The following is a 21,564-nucleotide window of genomic DNA, read 5'->3' on the forward strand; positions in this document are numbered from 1 at the left end:
GTCAGAATGGATCCTCTTCGGCAGCCATACACCCGGATGAAGTCTCAACAAATGGCCTGTGCAGTTGACTCAGCAGTCTGATCCCAAGTTGAAGTCACCACAGCAAACTTGACAAAGTGGTCAATCATTACAACGCAACATTCATACCTGAGCTGGGACCACAGTTAAGTAATCGATCATTAATAATTCTAAGGGGGCAGGAGTCACGATGGTCTGCGTCAGGGTTCTCTGCTCTGGCGGTTTGGATAGTTCACAGCTCCGACATTGTTGACAGGCCTCTTCTATTGCAGTCTTCTATGAGGGGGTGATTTACCAGCCTCTGCAACAACTGAAACGTCTTCTCCGGACCAAAGTGAGCCCCTCTCTCATGGGCCTCTACACGGATCAACTTCTCTGGGAGCACCACTTGCCAGGTGACCCCCCACTCCCGCACCAGCTGCACTCTCCTATACAGCAACCTGTCCTCCAACTGGAGTCTCTCTCACTGTCTCAGAATCTGCAGTGCCCCTGGGGACAGAGCATCTCTCTCGCGCTGTCTGAGAAGTCGCTCCAGAGCCGCCCACTGTCTCAACTGGGCCATTTCTTTATCTGCTTGCTGGAGTTGTCACCCCAAGATCGTCCCAGCACCTGTTCTCCAGACATCTCACCGATCTGTCCCTGCATCGCCACCAACGATTTAGCAAGGTCCCGAAACCCAGGAATCTCTTCTGCCTCCAATTCTTCACCGCGGTCATGTTTAGGCCGCTCATGGGTCACTCTCGAAAGAGCATCAGCATGCGTATTCTCGGCTCCGACCCAGTAAGCGATCTTATACCGATACTTCGCCATACGGGCCACCCATCGTTGCTCCAAAGCCCCCAATTTTGCATTTTCCAGGTGAACAAGGGGATTGTTATTCGTGCGCACCAGGACTTCGAACCCCGACAAATATTCTGCAAACTCTTTGATCATCACCCACACGAACGCTAGCAATTTCAACTTAAAGGAGCTATAATTGTCTGGGTTCCGTTTTGAGTCATAAAAAGACCGGCTTGCATAGGCAATCACTTGTTCCTTCCCTTCCTGCATTTATGATGGAACGGCCCCCAGGCCATATGGGCTTTTATCGGTGTGAAGGATGAAGGGCTGCGAGAAATCTGCATAGGCGAGTATTGTGGCCTCAGTCAATTCCACCTTCAAGGCTCTGAAGGCTTCATCCTAGCTACTTCCCCATTGGATAGTCCGATTCTTTGAACCAAATGGCACTCCCTTTAGTAATTCCAGCAGTGAACTAGGGATATGGGTGAAATTTTTCACAAATCTTCGGTAGTACCCGGTAAGCCCCAGAAAGGCCCAAACGTCTTTTACTGTCTTCGGGATGGGCCAGTCCTGAACTGCAGCTATCTTCTCACGTGCATGTCTCACCCCTTCAGCAGATACGATGTGGACCAGATACTTAATTTGTTTGCGGAAAAGGTGACATTTTTAGGGTTTCATTTTCAGGCCATGCTTCTGCAGTCGCTTCAACACTTGCTCCAGCCACCGGAGATGTTCTTCAAAGGTGGCCGCATAGACAATTATATCATCCAGATAGATGAGTGTTGCATTGAAGATCAGGTCCCCCAGGCATCTATCCATGAATCGCTGAAGCGTCCCGGGAGCGTTAGTCAGGCCAAAGGGCATTTGATTAAACTCAAACAATCCTATGGGCAGTATGAATGCTGTCTTCGGCCGATCGTGTTCAGCCATGGGCACCTGCCAGTACCTGCTGGCCAGATCCAGGGATGAAAAATACTTTGCCTTTCCTAAGGCAGATAATGACTCCTCGATTCTGCGCAATGGATAGGATTCCCACACCGTACAAGCATTCAGCCGTCTGTAATCGACACAGAAGCGCAGGGTTCCGTTCTTTTAAAACAATTAAAACAATAGAAGCCGCCCACGGACTCTGACTCTCCCATGTGACTCCAATCTGCCTCATGTGTGCCAGCATTTCCTTTACTTCCTTGTACATCTGAGGCGGTATCTGTTGATATCTTTCCCGGACTGGGGCACCACTTCCGGTAGGAAATTCATGGGTTATAGCTGTGGTGCACCCAAAGTCATCTTTGTGGCGAGCGAAGACCTCCTGGTAGCGCTCCAGCACAGCTACGACCTGTTGCACCTATTACGGGGAGAGTCCCATCAATTTAGCCCGCATTTGTTCCAGAATTTGACAACCCTCCTTCAGGCCTCCAGATGGATGTCCCAGTGTCATTGTGATGGCTAAGGCCCAGGGGTCCCCTTGCGTGGCTGCTAATTGTACAGCCTCTCGTACCAGCTCCTCCGACAGCCCAGTACCTGAGCCACTTCACTCTTAGGCGAGAGGGTGAGGTCTTCATCTCCCAGGTTGATGCACTGCACCACCACGTTACCATCATGAACTGTGGCTAAGGTCCAAGCGACGAGGAGCCCCAAGGGTATCTGATCCTTGATGGTTGGCTCTATCTGCACTTCCACCCCTTCGAGAGTTGTTCAAGCTTGTACTGGCAGTGTGAGCACAGTCTGACCAGGTGGTAGAATGAGTTTAGCAGCTGCAGGGACTATTACCTTTCCTAGAACCTTCCCTTCACTTGACCTTTCCTGGGCCTGGGCAACCCGTATCAATTGTTGGATCACCTTCCTCTGATGGGTTCGTGGGCTCCATCAGTCTATAAAAGCATCTTGTGGCTCGCTGATCAGGAGGGTTCCGAATTTCTTCAGCACATTCATCCTCAGAGTCACCGCAGGACCGTTGCCAGTGTCTCCCGCAACCAACACGACCTTTTTCCGGCCCACATCTTTGCCGCACACTGTAATCTGCATCCAGACCACCCCTGCAACTGGGATGTGCAACTGATTGGCTGCCATCAGCTTGATTACTGGGCCCCATTCTGGCTGCATCACCTCAGGAAAGTAACATCTAAAATATGTTTCCGGCAAGGTGGTTACCTGCGATCCGGTATCGACTAGGCAGCGAACGGCTCTACCATTCATTTCATCCCATACGAGGGGAATTGTAGAAATTAAACTTTTGGGACTGCCTTCTCTCCTTCTAGGTCTCTCAGGCTCCGGGCAGTTTCCCCCAACCACGGAGCCCACTAGTTTAATGGCTGCCGGGCTAGGGGCCGCCCCCGTCTCGCACACCCTTGGGCATAATGTCCTGTGTCCCCGCACTTGAAACAAGTCGGATTTTTCTCTGTGCGGAGTTGTCCCATTCCCTGGCAATGTTCACTTAGCAAGCAGGGCTCAGAGTCACTCCTGTCTCCAGGCGCATTTGAAGCTGCAATGGGGACTCTTCTGAGGCTGGACCACTCTTCTCACATGTCCCGTATTTCCTTCTGGATCTCTCAGGCCCACTCTGGTTCTGCTGTGGGCGAGGCAGGCACCTCATTGCTCCGGACCATCCCTGTCAAGGCTGCTGTCCCCTGCTCCTGCTCTGTTAAGCTAGCTTCTGCCCCAACTTCTAAGAAGGTCATACGTGGCCTAGCACGCAGGCGCTCCCGTAAAGCTTGCTTAAGTGACGTGTCTCTGAGGACCGCCACGAACTGGTGCCTCAATATCATGTCAGGGGGCCCCACTCCTATTACACCCACATCATCCCGTCGGATGCACTTCCTGTAGCACATAAACCTATTGCGTCACTGTCTTCCCCTCCCTTTGGACAGGACTGAACAAGCGCATCTGCAATTCCCCAACATCAGTGGGATCTCCATGCATTTCTTCCAGAAACTGTAGCACCATGGTCAGCGTGTCCCATCCATGAGGGAGGCGAAACATCACAGAACATCTAGCCTCACAGTCCAGGGCCATCAGAGCAATATCTGCCTGCATAGCAGGGGTCACGAGATGCATCCGTCATGTCTTTAACCCGTTCAGTCCTGTCCCACAACGTGATATTACTCCCCGTAAAATTAGGGAGATTGCTGAGCATGGCACCCAGCGGCAAGCTGGACTTTGGGGCACCCATGACAGCTTGGTCTGCAGCCTGCCGACCACGCCAAATATAAGCAGGTGCGGGAATGCAAGTACGCAGGGATTGCAGAACAATGCTGTATAACAATATTATTTCATTTTTAACAAAAGGGATGAAAATGATCTCGCAGGGAGTTAATAAACAATGAACAAGAATCAAGGGAAGTAAAGGGCTAACATGACAGTCTGATATTTAAACAGCACTTATCGTAGTCTTCTCTGGTCCTCATCCACATACAGTCTGATGGGAGTTGGAATATCGGCAATGGCCGGCCTGGGGTCCTCAGATGGATCTCATCAAATCATGGTCCAGCTTCTGGAGGCAACGGGCGGTCACCGATTTTGCCCACTGAGCCCCTAGTCCATAAATCTGTGCAGCCGAAGTGGGGATTGCTACAGGAGTCTCTGTCCAACACGTGTGCTGCTGCGCATAAGTGCGAACTGTGGTAAGTGTGTGACTTGTGAAGAGGTATTTGGAAAACTTTTAACAAATACCTGTGTGAATTGGTGTGAGTTGCTGAATTGTGGGTTGCTGAGTGCTTTTCTACCTGTTCAATTTTTGGGGGGCTTGTTTAACCTATTTTTTCCCTCTACAGGGTTAATCTCTTATTTTACTATCTGTGTTTTAAGGGTTAACTATATTGTATTTAAATCTTCAGGTGTAACTATATTCACAAGGGGTTAATTAAGGGTGGGGGTTCATAATTAAGGGTTTATAAGGGGCACCTGGTTTGGGGCTCATCTCCTTTTGGAAGTGCATTGAGCAGCAAGGTGGTTTGCTGGTAAAAGAGAAAAAAAAAAACAAAACTTTTTAAATCTTCTGCCTGAGCGAGTGTGAACGAGCTGAGTGTGACCTGAGCGTAAGTGTGAACTGTGGTAAGTGTGTGACTTGTGATTCAATGACTTTGGATTCAGGGAGTTTCCAAGGGAGCTATTACTGAATTGCTGTTATATTTTATTACTACTCTTTATTTATTTTTACTTATCTTTTCTGTCTGGTGAAATCCCCATTAGGATGTGCTCCAGTATTGCCAATGCCATCCAGTGCACGTCTTGCCGCATGTATGAAATCCTTGAACAGCCGGTCGAGGGTGCATACTGCTGTGCGAGATGTTAGCACGTTGTGCATTTGGAAGCCCAGATATTGGATCTAAATGTGCAGCTGGCAACACTGAGATCCATAGACAATATGGAAAGGAGTCTTCTGCTCACTGAGCAGACGCTCAATGGGATAGATGAGGGGGGGATGCTAGGCTGGAGCTGCAGGACAGTGAAGCAGCTAGCTGGGTGACAGTTAGAAGGTGGGGTAAAGGGAAGAGCGCCAGGGAGGCTAGTCCAGATCTGGCACACCCCAATAAGTTTGCTAAGTTGGCAGATGAGGGGAGTGTTAGTGCAGGAGTAGCGCTGCTGCAGCAAGGCATGTCAACTGAAAGCTGGAGAAGTGTCTGCTCCAGTAAAGGGGGAAATAGGAGAGCAGGGCAGGCCAGACAGGTGCTGGTAGTGGGGGACTCAATTATTAGGGGAACAGATAGGGATCGTCGAACGGTGTGCTGCCTACCTGGCACTCAAGTCCGACACATCGCTGATCGGGTTGACAGATTACTGGGAGGGGCTGGTGAGGATCCAGCGGTCATGGTGCACATTGGCACAAATGACAAAGTTAGAGGTAGGTGGAAGGTCCTTAAATATGATTTCAGGGAATTAGGCTGCAAGCTTAAAGCAAGGACCTCTAAGGTTGTATTTTCGGAAATACTTCCTGTACCACGTGCCACGCCAGAGAGGCAACGGGAGATTAGGGAGGTTAATAAGTGGCTCAGGAATTGGTGTAGGAAGGAGGGGTTTGGGTTCCTGCAGAACTGGGCCGACTTCTCAGTTGGCTACAGGTTCCACGCTAGGGACGGGCTGCACCTCAATGGGGAGGGTGCAGCTGTGCTGGGGGAGAAAATGGCTCGAAGGTTGGAGGAGTGTTTAAACTAGGGACTGGGGGGGAGGGTTTTCCTTTTATAGGAGGGGAAGACAGTGCAGATAGAGACCTGGACACAAATAATGAAATTGGGGGTGGGGGTGGAATGGGGGGGTGGGGTTAGAACAGTTAATAATTTAAGAAAGAATAGAGGTACAGAGAGATACATAAAGTGCATGTATACTAATGCCAGAAGCCTCGCCAACAAAATGGAGGAATTGGAGTTAATGTTGTTGGAACATAATTATGACATGGTGGGGATATCTGAGACATGGCTGGACGAGAGCCATGACTGGGTGGTTAATTTACAGAGCTATTGTCTGTTCAGAAATGACAGTACAAATAAGCGAGGGGGAGGCGTGTGTTTATATGTAAAATCATCCTTAAAACCCATCCTGCGTGATAATATATATGAATCTAATGAAAATGTAGAGTCCCTCTGGGTAGAGATAAGGGGAGGGGGGAAAAATAATAAATTAGTGATAGGGGTTTGTTATAAGTCTCCAAAAATAATGGAAGCAACAGAGAATATCCTCATAAAGCAAATAGATGAAGCGGCGACTCAAGGAGAAGTCATTATTATGGGGGACTTCAACTACCCTGAAATACATTGGGGAACCGAAACCTGCAGTTCCAGAAAAGGTAATGGGTTTTTGACTAATATGAGAGACAATTAACTTTCACAACTGGTTGAGGACCCAACAAGAGGGGGGGCACTGCTAGACCTAATATTAACCAACAGGCCAGACCGCATATCAAATGTAAGGGTTGAGGGTCACTTGGGTAATAGTGATCACAAATTAATAAGTTTTCATGTGTCCTTTAATAAGATGTGTAGTAGAGGGGTTACAAGGACACTAAACTTCAGGAAAGCAAATTTCCAATGGATGAGAGATGATCTTGGTGCAATTAACTGGGACGATATCCTGAGACATAAAAATACACAAAGAAAATGGGAGACGTTTATTAGCATCCTGAATAGGACCCGTGCACAATATATACCGTATGGGAATAAGCATGCTAGAAATAGGAGGAAACCACTATGGCTAAATAGATCTGTAAGGGGCGCAATAAAAGATAAAAATAAAGCATTTAGAGAATTAAAGCAAGTAGGTAGTGATGATGAGGCATTAAATAAATACAGAAAATTAAATAAATTCTGTAAAAATCAAATCAAGACAGCAAAGATTGAGACAGAGAGATGGGTCGCCCCGTCTCACACCCAGGGCAGCGGGGTACTCGGTACCGGGCCGGTGTCAGGGGGATTCGTGTCACAGCAGCGGTGACCCGGTACGTGACCCTGGGAGCCCAATATCAATGGCGGTGATGTTGATGGTGTTAAAGTTTATTAGAATAGTTTGTGACGCCACCCGTGGTGTTTGGCAAGTAAGATGTTGAGCCAACGCTGCATGCAGATCCGCTGGGACTGTTGGTGTGCTGCAGCAAAGATGGTGTAGCTCCCCACAGGTGGAGCTGGAGTCCCAGGGCAGTGTAGGTGCATGGAATGAGGAGAGGCGCAGAATGGTATAGATGTTGTTACCCAGGTGTAGCGGTGCTGGAATAACTGGAGAACACCAGGGTGTGCGGTTCCAAGGCTTTACTCACTGTTTGCAGTTCACACACACGCCTGCCTCCGTACTGTGTTCTCCAGGTCAGGGCTCCAGCCAACCTCCAGGCCAGATAGGATTCTCCCTTCCACACTCCGCCAATATGTACCTTCACTGATAGTGTTGAGCATTCCGATACCACAAGTATCGGGTATCGGCCAATATTAGCTGTATTGGAATTCCGATATTTAGTTCCGATACTTTTTTCATATTGAATACCGGAATCGGAAGTTCCCATAATGCTAGGAGCCCGCTCGATTTGATTCAGCCAATGGGGATCCTCAAAAGTGTGGGCACATCCTGTTAGGCATGTAGGCATGTTAACTACTGGCATGGCTGTGATTGGCTGCTGAAATGATGTCATGATGCACTATAAAAACCGCTGCAGCCGCCATTTCTGGTTCACTCTGCTGTGAATTCAGTTAGGGACAGGCTGCTGTTGAACACTGTGAGGGACAGTTAGAAATAGCGATCAACAAAAATATCTATTGCTCTACCCAGGCTACATAATCCACCACTGTAGCATTTTTGTAGCCCAGCAGCGCTGTTTTAATAGCTGTCTGCAAGGGATGTGTGAGTGCAGACCCACGCTGTGTAGTGTGTCCTGCAGGCACGTCTGCTTGTAGGCCGCCCAGCTTGTGTCTCTGCCTCATACACATTTTTCTTTTATTGCTGCTTTTTTTTTCTCCTGTATAGTGTGCTTCCATACGTATCCATATACGTTGGTTGCAAACACTAAAGGAGTGGACAGCGGAGCCTTTCAGCAGCCTTTCAGCGCTATAGCCCATTTCTCTGCACTGTTTTTGGCTGTCTGATAGGTCTCTCTGTGTGTGAGTGCAGCTCACGTTGCAGTGTGTTCTACAGCCACCGCTGGTTGTAGTCCGCTCAGCGTGCGTCACTGCCTCATACACAGTCCTTTTTTTTATTTATAGCAGAAAATTTGTCCAGATTTTTGCTCCTATATTAGTGTGCTTCCATCCGCATCCATTGTCATTGGTTGGTTGCAAACACTATATAGGATAAGATAGAGGAGCCTTTTTGCTGGCTTGTGCCCTTCAGGGCCAGCCAGACTAGTATCACCCTATTTTTTGGAGCCTCATCGATTGCATTGTAGGTTAGCTTCCTGCATTGTAATCGCTCCAAAAAGTTTGTGATACTATAGCTTTCAAACTTTGGTCACATCCTTTTATTTTTCCCAAAAAAAAAAAAAAAGGAAGTAAAGTTCAACAAACACTCCACTTTAGAGTTGTGTAGGCCACATTAGATCATATTAAAGTGTAGTACACACACTCTTGTCAAAATTAGTGTTTCTTATACTGGTTAGCAGGTGTTCAGGAATAAGAACACTAAGCCCCCCCTTTTTTACTTTTCTGCCTATCTTTATCAGTCTACCAAGATGAAGAAGGCAGGGAGTAAGGCACGTGGTCGTGGCCGTGGAGTTTCAGCAGGGAGAGGACGGGGGGATTCAGCAGGGAGAGGACGTGGGGATTCGGTGCCTGCTGCGGCCACCAGTGACCCGGCATCCCGCACTTTTACCAGGCAACAGTCCTTCATGTGCAGCTTTGTAGGATCTCGCCGTACCCCACTGCTGCGTGACGAACAAATTGAAGCCGTTGTCGGATGGATGGCAGCTAACGCATCCACTTCAATGACTTCCGCATCCTCTCAGGGCCAGAGCACTGAAGAGCAACCATCTGTCTCTTCACCACCTGCCAAATTGCCCAGGCAGTCTGAGAGCCCTGGACAGGAGCCATCTCAATATTTACTTCTGTTCTCAAAATCTGTTGGCTTGGAAAGAGGTGGCCAGCCAAGCAGCTTTCTAGAGCGTGAAGAAGAGGGAGTATGCAGTGATGCGCAACTGCTTTGTCCCTCTGAATCTGAAGAGGCGGATGGGCCAGTGCCAATTGTCAGCACACCTCAGTACTCATCTGATGATGATGAGACTCAGTTGCCAATTTCTGGTGTGTACCTTGCTGGCGAGACAACCCAGGACCAGCCGGTGCTTGAAGAGGGGAGTGTAGATGATTAGGTCCTTGACCCATCATGGCGTCAGCCACAGGAAGGTGGTGGGAGCAGCTCTGAGGAAGAGATTCCCCGAACGGCCAAAACAGGAGGGAGGGCAGGGGCAGACTTGGTTGCCTGTAGCCTCCACTTTGGCACCCGTGAGGAGCAATCCTCTTCCAAAACACAAAACGGGCGCTCCCAGGACTTGCAGTGCGTGGTCTTTTTTTGACACAGTTGCAGATGACATTTGCTTTGTCAAATGCAAGCTGTGTCATCAGAAAGTTAAACGAGGGAAAAATGTGAGCAACCTCAATACCACAAATATGTGGAAACATGTGCGTACCAAGCACGAGGTGGAGTTACACAGACACACTGAAGATGTAGGCCAACCTTCAGCAGCACCTACCACCTCTTCAGCTCATGTTGGGGCCTCTTCCTCCAGCTCACACACAGCTGGTTCGGCTTCCTCACTGGAACGCCATGGAAGAACCTCTGCCACTGTTGTCCAGAGACCCAGTGAAATTCCACCCACTGAACCACGTTCTCAGTCATCATCACACTCCTAGGCCACTCACCAGCAATCGGTAGCACAGGCATAGGAGAAAAAGCGGCCATACTTGGCAAACCATCCCCAAGCACTGGCTCTGAATGCCGGCATTGCCAAACTACTGGCCCTTGAGATGCTGTCATTCAGGCTGGTGGAGACTGACACCTTCCGGAACTTGATGTCATTGGCAGTTCCACAATACAATGTGCCCAGCCGCTTTTATTTCAGCAGGCAAGCCGTCCCTGCACTGCAAAAGCATGTGGAGGGAAAAATTAAAAATGCGCTACTAAACGCCGTCAGTAGCAAGGTCCACCTGACCACCGATGCGTGGACCAGTAGCCATGGACAGGGACGATACCTTTCCCTCACTGCCCATTGGGTCAATGTTGTGGAGCCGGGTACAGATCTGGAGAGTGGCTCTGTACGTATTCTGCCAACTCCAAGGATTGCGGGAATGCAGTCTGTACATATTGAGTCCTCCTCCTACTCTAGTTCCTCGGAATCAGCACTGCATGAGCCTGTTAGGACAGATATGAGCACAGGTGTGGCCAAACGTCAACAGGCCGTACTTAAATTAATTTCTTTGGGGAATCGGAGCCACACAGCACAGGAGCTCTGGAATGCCATCAAGCAGGAGAGCGATGTGTGGTTTGTGCCTGCGAATCTCCAGCCAGGCTTGGTAGTGAGTGACAATGGCCGAAATCTAGTGGCAGCTCTGGGCCTAGGCAACCTCACTCACATATGATGTCTTGCACACGTGCTCAATTTGGTTGTGCAGGGCTTTTTGAGGGACTATCCGGATCTTGATGCACTGCTGCACAAGGTTCGCCTAGAGTGTGCTCACTTACGGCGTTCCGGCATGGCAAGTTCGCGCATTGCATCTCTGCAACGCCGATTCCACCTGCCAGAACATCGCATCATATGTGACCTCCCCACCAGGTGGAATTCAACGTTACATATGTTGGAGCGTTTGTGTGAGCAGCAGGCAGCAGTCATGGAGTACCAGCTGCATCAGGCGCAAACAAGTCGCACTGTGCGCCGGTCACACTTCACCACCACTGAGTGGGCCACTATGAGGGACATCTGCCAAGTTTTGCGTGCCTTCGATGACTCCACGCGGATGGCCAGTGCAGATGATGCACTAGTCAGCATGACTGTCCCCCTTATCTGTCTGCTTCAAAAAACCTTACAAGCACTAAGTGAGGAGGTTTTTGAAGAGGTCGAGGATGAGGAGTCAGAAATGCCATCTGCTTCTGGCAAGTCTGCGCAACGTGGTTCCACACAAAGGCCTAGGCAGGGGACACTTAGTGAGGAGGATGACGAGGACTCAATGGAGGAGGAGGAACACATCTCTCCAGAGGAGGGAGGTACACAAGGCTCTAGTAGTCAGTGTGTACAGTGAGGGTGGGGTGATGCTGAGCAGGCTGAGATGCTGCCTCAAGCTGGGGACAGCGTTTCCGGTCCAGTTGGCAGTCTGCAGCACATGGTTGATTTCATGCTGCAGCACTTGTTAAATGACCGCCGCATCGCCAACATTCTCCACACGGCTGATTATTGGGTGTACACCCTCCTAGATCCTCGCTACCGGGACAACTTACAAAGCCTCATACCACAGTTGAACCGGGAGCGTAAAATGCGGGAGTACCAAGAAACACTTGTGCAGGCCATCATGTTCTCCATTCCCCCCGCGAGTGTTGCTGGTAGTGCTTTTCAAAGCAGCCATGTGGGTAGAGGCAGTGGAGGAAGCTCTGCACAAAGAGGTAGCAGAGGCAGTGCCGCAGGACAAGGCAAGGCCAGTATGGCCCAAATGTGGAAAAGTTTTGTGGGACCGCCACAAACGGCTACACCATCACAGATGGCTCCAGTCAGCAGGAGGCAAAGTTTCCATCAGATGGTGACAGACTACTTGTCTTGCCCTGTTAGTGTACTCCCAGACGGCTCTTCCCCATTCTAGTATTGGGTCTCTAAGCTGGATACATGGCCAGAGCTTAGCCAGTATGCATTGGAGGTGCTGGCTTGCCCTGCTGCCAGTGTATTATCGGAACGTGTCTTTAGTGCTGCAGGTGGTGTGGTAACAGACCGTCGCACGCGACTATCCGCCGATAATGTTGACCAGCTTACTTTTGTGAAAATGAACAAGGCCTGGATCTCACCTGAATTTGCCAGTCCTCTTCCAGAATAAATAAATAATTGGCTGGCAACAGGATCCAGGTCTCCTGTTGTGTTCATGTTTCTATGACCTGAACTATAATTCCTGGGCTACAACAACGCCCGTTGTTGCTCAGAAGTGCTGTCCACACAGACAAAACACTCGCTCATGTGTAAGTGGGGTTTGATAACGTCAGCTGATCCCCTGCTGTGTGTATGGCAAAGTGTACTGCTCCCTCCAAACTCAAAGTACCTCAGATTTACACCTGGCTCCAAGTAGGCCTCAACCTACTACCTGATTTTTCCTGGGCTCCAACAACGCCAGTTGGTGCTCAGAAGTGCTGTATGCACAGAAAAAGCACTCGCTCATGTGTAAGTGGGGTTCGGTAACGTCAGCTGATCCCCTGCTGTGTGTACGTCAAACTCTCCTGCTACCCACAACTTCTGACTACCTCTGATTTAATATGTTCTCTGATTTGCCCTCTGTCTCCACTCTGTTTTGAGTATTTCCTCAGGCCTCCAACACCGCCTGTTTCTGCTCTCAAGTGCCGTCTGCACAATCAACACTTGTTCCTGTGTTACCATGGTCCTGTAACATCAGCTGATCTCCAGAGGTGAGTCCGGCAATGTCTCCGGCTTTGTCTACATTCCCACTACTTGTACTGGAAAAGTGGACAGAGCAGGAGACATTGCCTGGCTCACCTCTAGGGATAAGCTGCTGTTACAGAACCCCAGTAACACAGGAACAAGTGTTGGTTGTGCAGACGGCATTTCAGAGCAGCAACTGTCGTGTTTGGAAGCCAGAGGAAATACTCGAAACAGAGTGAAGACAGAGGCCTAATTGGAGTACGTTGACAGTTAGTAGTAGTCTAGAAACAATCTAAAACTGCCACCAAGTAGGCCTCAGCCTACTACCTGATTTTTCCTGGGCTCCGACAACGCCAGTTGGTGCTCAGAAGTGCTGTACGCACAGAAAAAACACTCGCTCATGTGTAAGTGGGGTTCGGTAACGTCAGCTGATCCCCTGCTGTGTGTATGGTAAAGTGTCCTGCTCCCTCCAAATTCAAACGACCTCTGATTTACACCTGGCTCCAAGTAGGCCTCAACCTACTACCTGATTTTCCCTGGGCTCCGACAACGCCTGTTGGTGCTCAGAAGTGCTGTACGCACAGAAAAAACACTTGTTCATGTGTAAGTGGGGTTCGGTAACGTCAGCTGATCCCCTGCTGTGTGTATGGCAAAGTGTCCTGCTCCCTCCAAAGTCAAACTACCTCCGATTTACACCTGGCTCCTAGTAGGCCTCAGCCTACTCCATGATTGTCCCTGGGCTCCAAAAACGCCAGTTGGTGCTCGGAAGTGCTGTCCACACAGAAAAAACACTTGTTCATGTGTAAGTGGGGTTCGGTAACGTCAGCTGATCCCCTGCTGTGTGTATGGCAAAGTGTCCTGCTCCTTCCAAAGTCAAACTACCTCCGATTTACACCTGGCTCCTAGTAGGCCTCAGCCTACTCCATGATTGTCCCTGGGCTCCAACAACGCCAGTTGGTGCTCGGAAGTGCTGTCCACACAGAAAAAACACTTGTTCATGTGTAAGTGGGGTTCGGTAACGTCAGCTGATCCCCTGCTGTGTGGACGGCAAACTGCTGCTGCCTCCAAATTCTAACTACTTCTGATTTAAACATTCCTGATTTGGCCTCTGTCTCCTCTCTGTCTCGAGTATTTCCCCTTACCTCCTACACCGCCAGTTCCTGCTCACAGTTGCCGTCCACACATTCCACACTTGTTCCTGTGTTCCTGGAGTTCTGTTATGTGAGCTGATCCGCCAATGTGTGTCCGGCACTGTCTCCTGCGTTGTCCACCTTCCCACTACAAGTGGTGGGAATGTGGACAGAGCAGGAGACATTGCCAGACACACATCAGGGGATCTGCTGACATTACAGAACCCCAGTAACACAGGAACACGTGGGGATTGGGCTGACGGCTACTGTGCGCATAAACTGGCGGTGTTGGTGGTCAGGTTAAATCCTGGAAACAGAGTGGAGACAGATGCCTAATTGGAGCACGTTGACAGTCAGTTGTAGTTCAGAACCGATATAAAACTGCCACCAAGTAGGCCTCGGCCTACACCATGATGGTCCCTGGGCTCCAACAGCGCCAGTTGGTGCTCGGAAGTGCTGTCCACACAGAAAAAACACTTGTTCATGTGTAAGTGGGGTTTGGTAACATCAGCTGATCCCCTGCTGTGTGAACGGCAAACTGCTGCTGCCTCCAAATTCTAACTACTTCTGATTTAAACATTCCTGATTTGGCCTCTGTCTCCACTCTGTCTCGAGTATTTCCCCTGACCTCCTACACCGCCAGTTCCTGCTCACAGTTGCCGTCCACACATTCCACACTTGTTCCTGTGTTCCTGGTGTTCTGTTATGTGAGCTGTTTCCCCAATGTGTGCCCGGCACTGTCTCCTGCGCTGTCCACCTTCCCACTACAAGTGGTGGGAATGTGGACAGAGCAGGAGACATTGCCAGACACACATCAGGGGATCTGCTGACATTACAGAACCCCAGTAACACAGGAACACGTGTGGATTGGGCTGACGGCTACTGTGCGCATAAACTGGTGGTGTTGGTGGTCAGGTTAAATCCTGGAAACAGAGTGGAGACAGATGCCTAATTGGAGCACGTTGTCAGTCAGCTGTAGTCCATAACCGATATAAAACTACCACCAAGTAGGCCTCGGCCTACACCATGATTGTCCCTGGGCTCCAACAACGCCAGTTGGTGCTCAGCAGTGTCTTTGGCACTGGTACTCCCTGTTGCCCAGCCTGGTTCCAGCACGCCAGCTGTTTCCAGGTAGTGTCAATTTCACTTTGCCACCAATCCCTTGTCCTGTCGTCTTGCGGCCAGGTTAGCCGACTCTACGGTGCCTGCAGTTTAGGTGACTCCTATGTGGGCTGCGGGAACTGGCACTGAAGGCTGGATCCGTAGTGCCAATCGGACATGGACCCCCTGTAGGACTGTGGGTTTCAGTAACTGCGGCCGGCTTGCGGCCTGGCTACTTTGCTTTGGATGGGTACCTTCTGTTACCCACCCGGGTTCCAGCACTGTCAGCTGGTTCTCGCCGGAGCCTTTGGCCTAGGTGCCTCCATCTCGGTATCCGAAGGTCCAGCACCGTCAGCTGGTCCTTGGTAGTGCTTTCTAGCACAGGTACCTCCTGCCTAGTAACCGTGGTCCAGCACCGTCAGCTGTTCCTCGGTAGTGCCATTGGCTCTTGTAGCTTTTGCTACCCATCTGGGTTCCAGCACCGTCAGCTGGTTCTCGGCAGTGTCTTTGACACGGGTACTCCCTGTTGCCCAGCCTGTTTTCAGCACGCCTGCTGTTTCCGGGTAGTGTCAAGGTCACTATGCCACCAATCCGTTGTCCTGTCGTCTTGCGGCCGGGTTAGCCGACTCTACGGTGCCTGCAGTTTAGGTGACTCCTATGTGGGCTGTGGGAACTGGCACTGAAGGCTGGATCCGTAGTGCCAATCGGACATGGACCCCCTGTAGGACTGTGGGTTTCGGTAACTGCGGCCGGCTTGCGGCCTGGCTACTTTGCTTTTGATGGGTACCTTCTGCTACCCACCTGGGTTCCAGCACTGTCAGCTGGTTCTCGCCAGAGCCTTTGGCCTAGGTGCCTCCATCTCAGTATCCGAAGGTCCAGCAACGTCAGCTGGTCCTTGGCAGTGCTTTTTAGCACAGGTACCTTCTGCTTAGTAACCGTGGTCCAGCACCGTCAGTTGGTCCTCGGTAATGCCATTGGCTCTTGTTCCTTCTGCTGCCACTACGGGTTCCAATACTGTCAGCTGGTTCTCGCCAGTTTCTCAGCCTTCTTGTACCTTCTGCTACATTTCCAAGATCAAGCTTTTTGAAATTGTCTTTGGTAATCCTTTATTGATCTCCATGACGACGACCCTGATGACGACAACCCTGAAGACCACACCAAAGAAGACCAGAAATATGACCCAAAATAATATGACGAACAGGACAAAGAACATGAAGACAACCACCAAGATACAGAACAAAAGACAGAATAACAAGAAGCAGAAGAAGCAAAAGCAGAAGAACAGAAAGCAGAAGAACATTAAGCATAAGACTAAAAATCAGCATAGAAGATATCAAGAATTATAAGCAGAAGAAGACTAAGCAGTAAATGGGGGTGAGTCCGTTCCTCCTCGTGGTGCCCCTGGATAATGCCTGCTGCTGCAGGCCAAACTGAACGCGGACAAATCTTGTTGTAAATCTTTTGTGACAGGCAGAACGTAAGGTGTAATCTTAGAACTTTTATAGATAAGTACTACAGGAATGCCTGTCACCATAAGAAAATGAAGAAGAAGAAGAATAGGAAGAAGATGAAGAAATAGCATATGAAAATTAATAATAGCTGAATAAGAAGAATATGAAGAATGGAAAAAAAAAAATAATGGGAAGAAGGTGAAGAAGAAGAAGATGAATAAGGTGAAGAAAAAGTTGATGAAAAAAATGCTACTGCTGCGGATCATGAAGGAGAAAGTGTGGGAGAAGTACAAAAGAAGGTGAAGAGCATAGAAGTTGTGAAACATACATATCTGACAAAATATAAAAAAGGTTAACATAGTCAATATCTTTTTAACTCCGAACGTCTTGAAAAAAAAATTGGAATTAATGCTATGTCATGTGATTTGAATAAACCTCTATGCCTTTAATGTCTCCTCCACCTCCCACAATACATTCTACATGATTCTTATTTGTTTTCAATTATGTAGAATTAGCCAACAAGGAAATAAGGCCTTTTTTTAATTCCGATACCGGAAGTCCCATTGACTTGAATGGGACTTCCGGTATCGGAATCGGCGATACCCAATATTTTTTTCGTATCGGGCGATACCATCCGATGCGATATTTTTGGGTATCGAATGGTATCGCTCAACACTATTCACTGAACGACTCCTCCAATGCGACTTTAGGTGCAAAACACTCCAGTACTTAGTTACCCTGACATGCCTCTCTCTAGATGTTCCTAGTCTCTACTTGTATGACAGACAGCTGTATCCTGCTTCGGGGACTCCTCACTGCGCCCCAGCTCTCTATTCAGTTGCTGTTGTGTCCCAAGTCTATGAAGGGAGCAAGGCGTTAGCGGCTCACTACTCCTCCGGTGTCTGTTGCCAGACATAAACATCCAATCAACCTCGGGGACCGGGCCCCGGCCATTGCGCTCTGGACTGGAAGGGTTCTCTATCTTTTTTCAACCAGCTTCCCACCGTCCTTCTATTCTCCTTTGTTCCGATCTCTTCTATCTCTCTTATGGAAGGTTAGGTTATCAATCTTATCAGTCTCTTTCTCTGGTCTTTCTCGTGCCAGCAGCCCAGATCACTGGGACCTGCTGCAGCACGTCCTTCAGACACCCATCTTCACTCTTCTCTCTCCCTCTCCAACTAACCAACTAACTCTCACTCTTCCCACTCTTTTGTATCTTCTCGCTCCACCCGCCTCCCAGCACATCTCGTGTTACGAAGCATGGTTCCACGAGGGGTGCTCTGCTAACCCCCAGCCTGAAGCTGTTAGGTGGCCCCACTGAACTATCTTGTGTGTGGAATGCAGGTGTGGAGTGTGGTCAGGAGTTCCCACCTTACCTGGATGGTGGGGCACTACACCTTAGGAGAAGGTGCAGTACCTCTGTGGCGACTGAAGCCTCAGGGGCGCCACAGAGACTCATTGCCAGAGAAAGTAAAAATAATCCCAAAATATTCTTAAACTACATAAATAGTAAGAAACTAAAAAATCATAGTGTTGGTCCTCTTAAAAATAGTCTGGGAGAAATAGTGGATGAGGAAAAAGCCAATATGCTAAATGACTTTTTTTCAACAGTACTTACACAAGAAAATCCCATGACGGATAACATGATCAGTGATAAAAATTCTCCATTAAATGTCACCTGCTTAAACCAGCAGGAAGTACGGCGGCGTCTAAAAATCACTAAAATTGACAAATCCCCGGGCCCGGACGGGATACACCCCCGAGTACTGCAGGAATTAAGTACAGTCATAGATAGACCATTATTTTTAATCTTTAAAGATTCCATAATAACATGGTCTGTACCACTGGACTGGCGTATGGCAAATGAGGTACCAATATTCAAAAAAGGGACAAAAACTGAACTTGGAAATTATAGGCCAGTAAGTTTAACCTCAACTGTGGGTAAAATCCTGGAGAGTTTTCTAAGAGATACTATACTGGAGTATCTGAAGAAGAATAACCTCATGACCCAAAATCAACATGGGTTTACGAGGGACCGTTCCTGTCAGACTAATCTGATAAGCTTTTATGAGGAGGTAAGTTCCGGACTGGACCAAGGGAAAGCAGTGGACGTGGTGTACATGGACTTTTCAAAAGCTTTTGATACGATGCCACACAAAAGGTTGATGCATAAAATGAGAACAATGGGGATAGGGGAAAATATGTGTAAGTGGGTTAAGAGCTGTCTCAGGGATAGGAAACAAAGGGTGGTTATTAATGGAGCACACTCAGACTGGGTCACAGTTAGCAGTGGGGTACCACAGGGGTCAGTATTGGGCCCGCTTCTTTTTAACTTATTTATTAATGACCTTGTAGGGGGCTTAGAGAGTAGAATTTCAATGTTTGCAGATGACACTAAACTCTGCAGGGTAAGCAATGCAGAGGAGGACAATTTTATATTACAGGGGGATTTATGTAAACTAGAAGCTTGGGCTGATAAATGGCAAATGAGCTTTAATGGGGATAAATGTAAGGTCATGCACTTGGGTAGAACAAACAAGATGTACAGTATAATTATGTGCTTAATTGTAAAACACTGGGCAAAACTGTCACTGAAAAAGACCTGGGTGTATGGGTGGACGACAAACTCACATTTAGTGGCCAGTGTCAGGCAGCTGCTGCAAAGGCAAATAAAATAATAGGATGCATTAAAAGAGGCATAGATGCGCATGAGGAAAAGATCATTTTACTTCTATATAAGTCACTAGTGAGACCACACTTAGAATACTGTGTACAGTTCTGATCTCCGGTGTATAAGACATAGCTGAACTGGAGCGGGTGCAGAGAAGAGCGACCAAGGTTATTAGAGAACTGGGGGGTCTGCAATACCAAGATAGGTTATTACACTTGGGGTTATTTAGTTTGGAGAATCGAAGGCTTAGGGGTGATCTTATTACAATGTATAAATATATGCGGGGACAATACCAAGACCTTTCTAATGATCTTTTTACTCTTAGACCTGTGACGGGGACAAAGGGGCATCCTCTACGTCTGGAGCAAAGAAGGTTTAAGCATAATCACAGAAGCGGATTCTTTACTGTATGAGCAGTGAGACTATGGAACTCTCTGCCATATGATGTTGTAATGAGTGATTCCCTACTAAAATTTAAGAAGGGACTGGATGCCTTTCTTGAAAAGTATAATATTACGGGGTATATACACTATTTTCCTAATATTGCGTTGATCCAGGGAGCTAGTCTGATTGCCGTATGTGGAGTCGGGAAGGAATTTTTTTCCCCAATGTGAAGCTTACTGTTTGCCACATGGTTTTTTTTTGCCTTCCTCTGGATCAACATGTTAGGGCAAGTTAGGATAGGATATGGGTTGAACTAGATGGACTTAAAGTCTTCCTTCAACCTTAATAACTATGTTACTATGTTACTATATATCAGCAATGGGGAACGCACCTCAGGGTCCTGCACCTGGCCCTCCCACTCCGCGTGAGCAATGCACTCTGCTTAGCCGGGCGCTTTGCACACACACTTGTCTCACTGGAGCGTCCGCACAAGTTCTGCCCAGGCACAGCTTTCCGCTGCCTCTCTCGCTGCGGAGTGCGCCGCACACTTGCCTCCGCTCTCACTGAAATTGAGAGCTCTTTCCCGCACGTCCTACTCACTGCCCGGCTTAGCCACACACCCTATCCCTGGGTCATGGGACCTGTCCGGTTCCCCATGGCAACAGTGGAAGCATCCTTGACAGTTCCGGACTTAGCATGACGCAGGTACCCGCAGCCCAGTCTTCCTCGTTGCATAATCAAATTGTTAAGCGATGACTGCTAGATGCGGAAAGCAGAGCTGAATCCTAACAGTGAGTATATTACACATCTTTAGGACTCGGAAAGCTGTACTGAAAGTTTACCAAAAGTTCATGCTTTCATTCAATCTATTTGAAACCTAATTTCAGCCTGTTTATGCAACTAGTTTTCATACTAGAGACAGGTTAGGACCGTCCCGATGGGTACACCATGTCGCGGTATACTTTTGTTTTCATCAAAATGACGTTAACTAAGTGCCTTATGTTATTTACATGTACTATTACTATTTATATTTGGTCTAGGGAATATGCTCAGTTTTTTTCTTGGGTTTATTTTTTCCACAAATAATAAAACATCAAGGAACATAGAGCACAAACTTACATGATACCGTTAAATTCATGGAGTTGCTGGTGATGGTACTGCTACAATAATGGATGGTGCAGGTGTAGGATCCGCTGTCGGTCTCAGTTATTGGGGTGAACGCCAGGGATGATTCCCTGCAGATCACATTGGGCTCAGAGCAGGTAATCTTATGACCATCACGGTGGAAAGTGTAAGAAGTCACATTCTGGTTCCTGGCATCACACTGGAGGGTCACATCAGTGCCATTGATAAATGTGTGGTTGACAGATTTGAGAACTGGAGCTAAAAGATAAGCTGTAGAAAAATAAAAAAAAGGATAGAAAAGTGAAAGTTTATTGATAAACATTGTCAAAAATAATAGATTACTACACTGCAACAAAGTGAAGATAAAATAACATTACATGGGAGTAACAGGTACAGTATATGCACAGCATAAAGGTGGGTGCTTATCCATAGAGTATGTAGAACTTCTGGTGGTATTGTCGACACTCTTATGCCACCATCAACAGTGAAAATAGAGGTGGGGGGTGACCCCGAAAGGACTTTGATTGGCTGCCACGCTCAGGTGACTTCATTGGTGCCATAGCTTGTAGCTTTGTTTGTTATTGTTTAAAATAGCTACTTGTAAAATTACAACTTTTTTCAGACAACCCCTTTAAATCTTCCATAGATACATCGGATGGTTCGAGTACTGTGCTATAGTTTTCTTCCGAGGTGAGATTTTATGTTTTCCTCTACATCCTTGGCATTGAAGTCTATACTCTTCGCACCATTTGTCTGATCTACTGGGCAAAATTTCTCCAGAATGGGCCTTAGACTTTCCACCTTTCTAGCAGAGCCTTTCTTCATTTTTCTGTAGCAGTGTAGCACACATTTCCTGCTTTATTCCAGCAGCAC

General features: G+C 48.2%; 1 protein-coding gene across 1 annotated transcript in view; it reads right to left on the reverse strand.

The window, feature by feature from the left end:
• LOC141085419 (cell adhesion molecule CEACAM1-like) overlaps nt 1–21,564 on the reverse strand; it is a 53,851-nt gene that overhangs the window by 25,833 nt on the left and 6,454 nt on the right. Inside the window, exon 3 of the mRNA XM_073570772.1 lies at nt 20,686–20,961. Coding sequence (XP_073426873.1) covers nt 20,686–20,961 — 276 coding nt within the window. The remainder of the gene's footprint in view (nt 1–20,685; nt 20,962–21,564) is intronic.

Source organism: Dendrobates tinctorius, unplaced genomic scaffold, assembly GCF_039654945.1.
Source record: "Dendrobates tinctorius isolate UK_male_01 unplaced genomic scaffold, ASM3965494v1 ptg000028l, whole genome shotgun sequence".
NCBI lineage: Eukaryota > Metazoa > Chordata > Amphibia > Anura > Dendrobatidae > Dendrobates > Dendrobates tinctorius.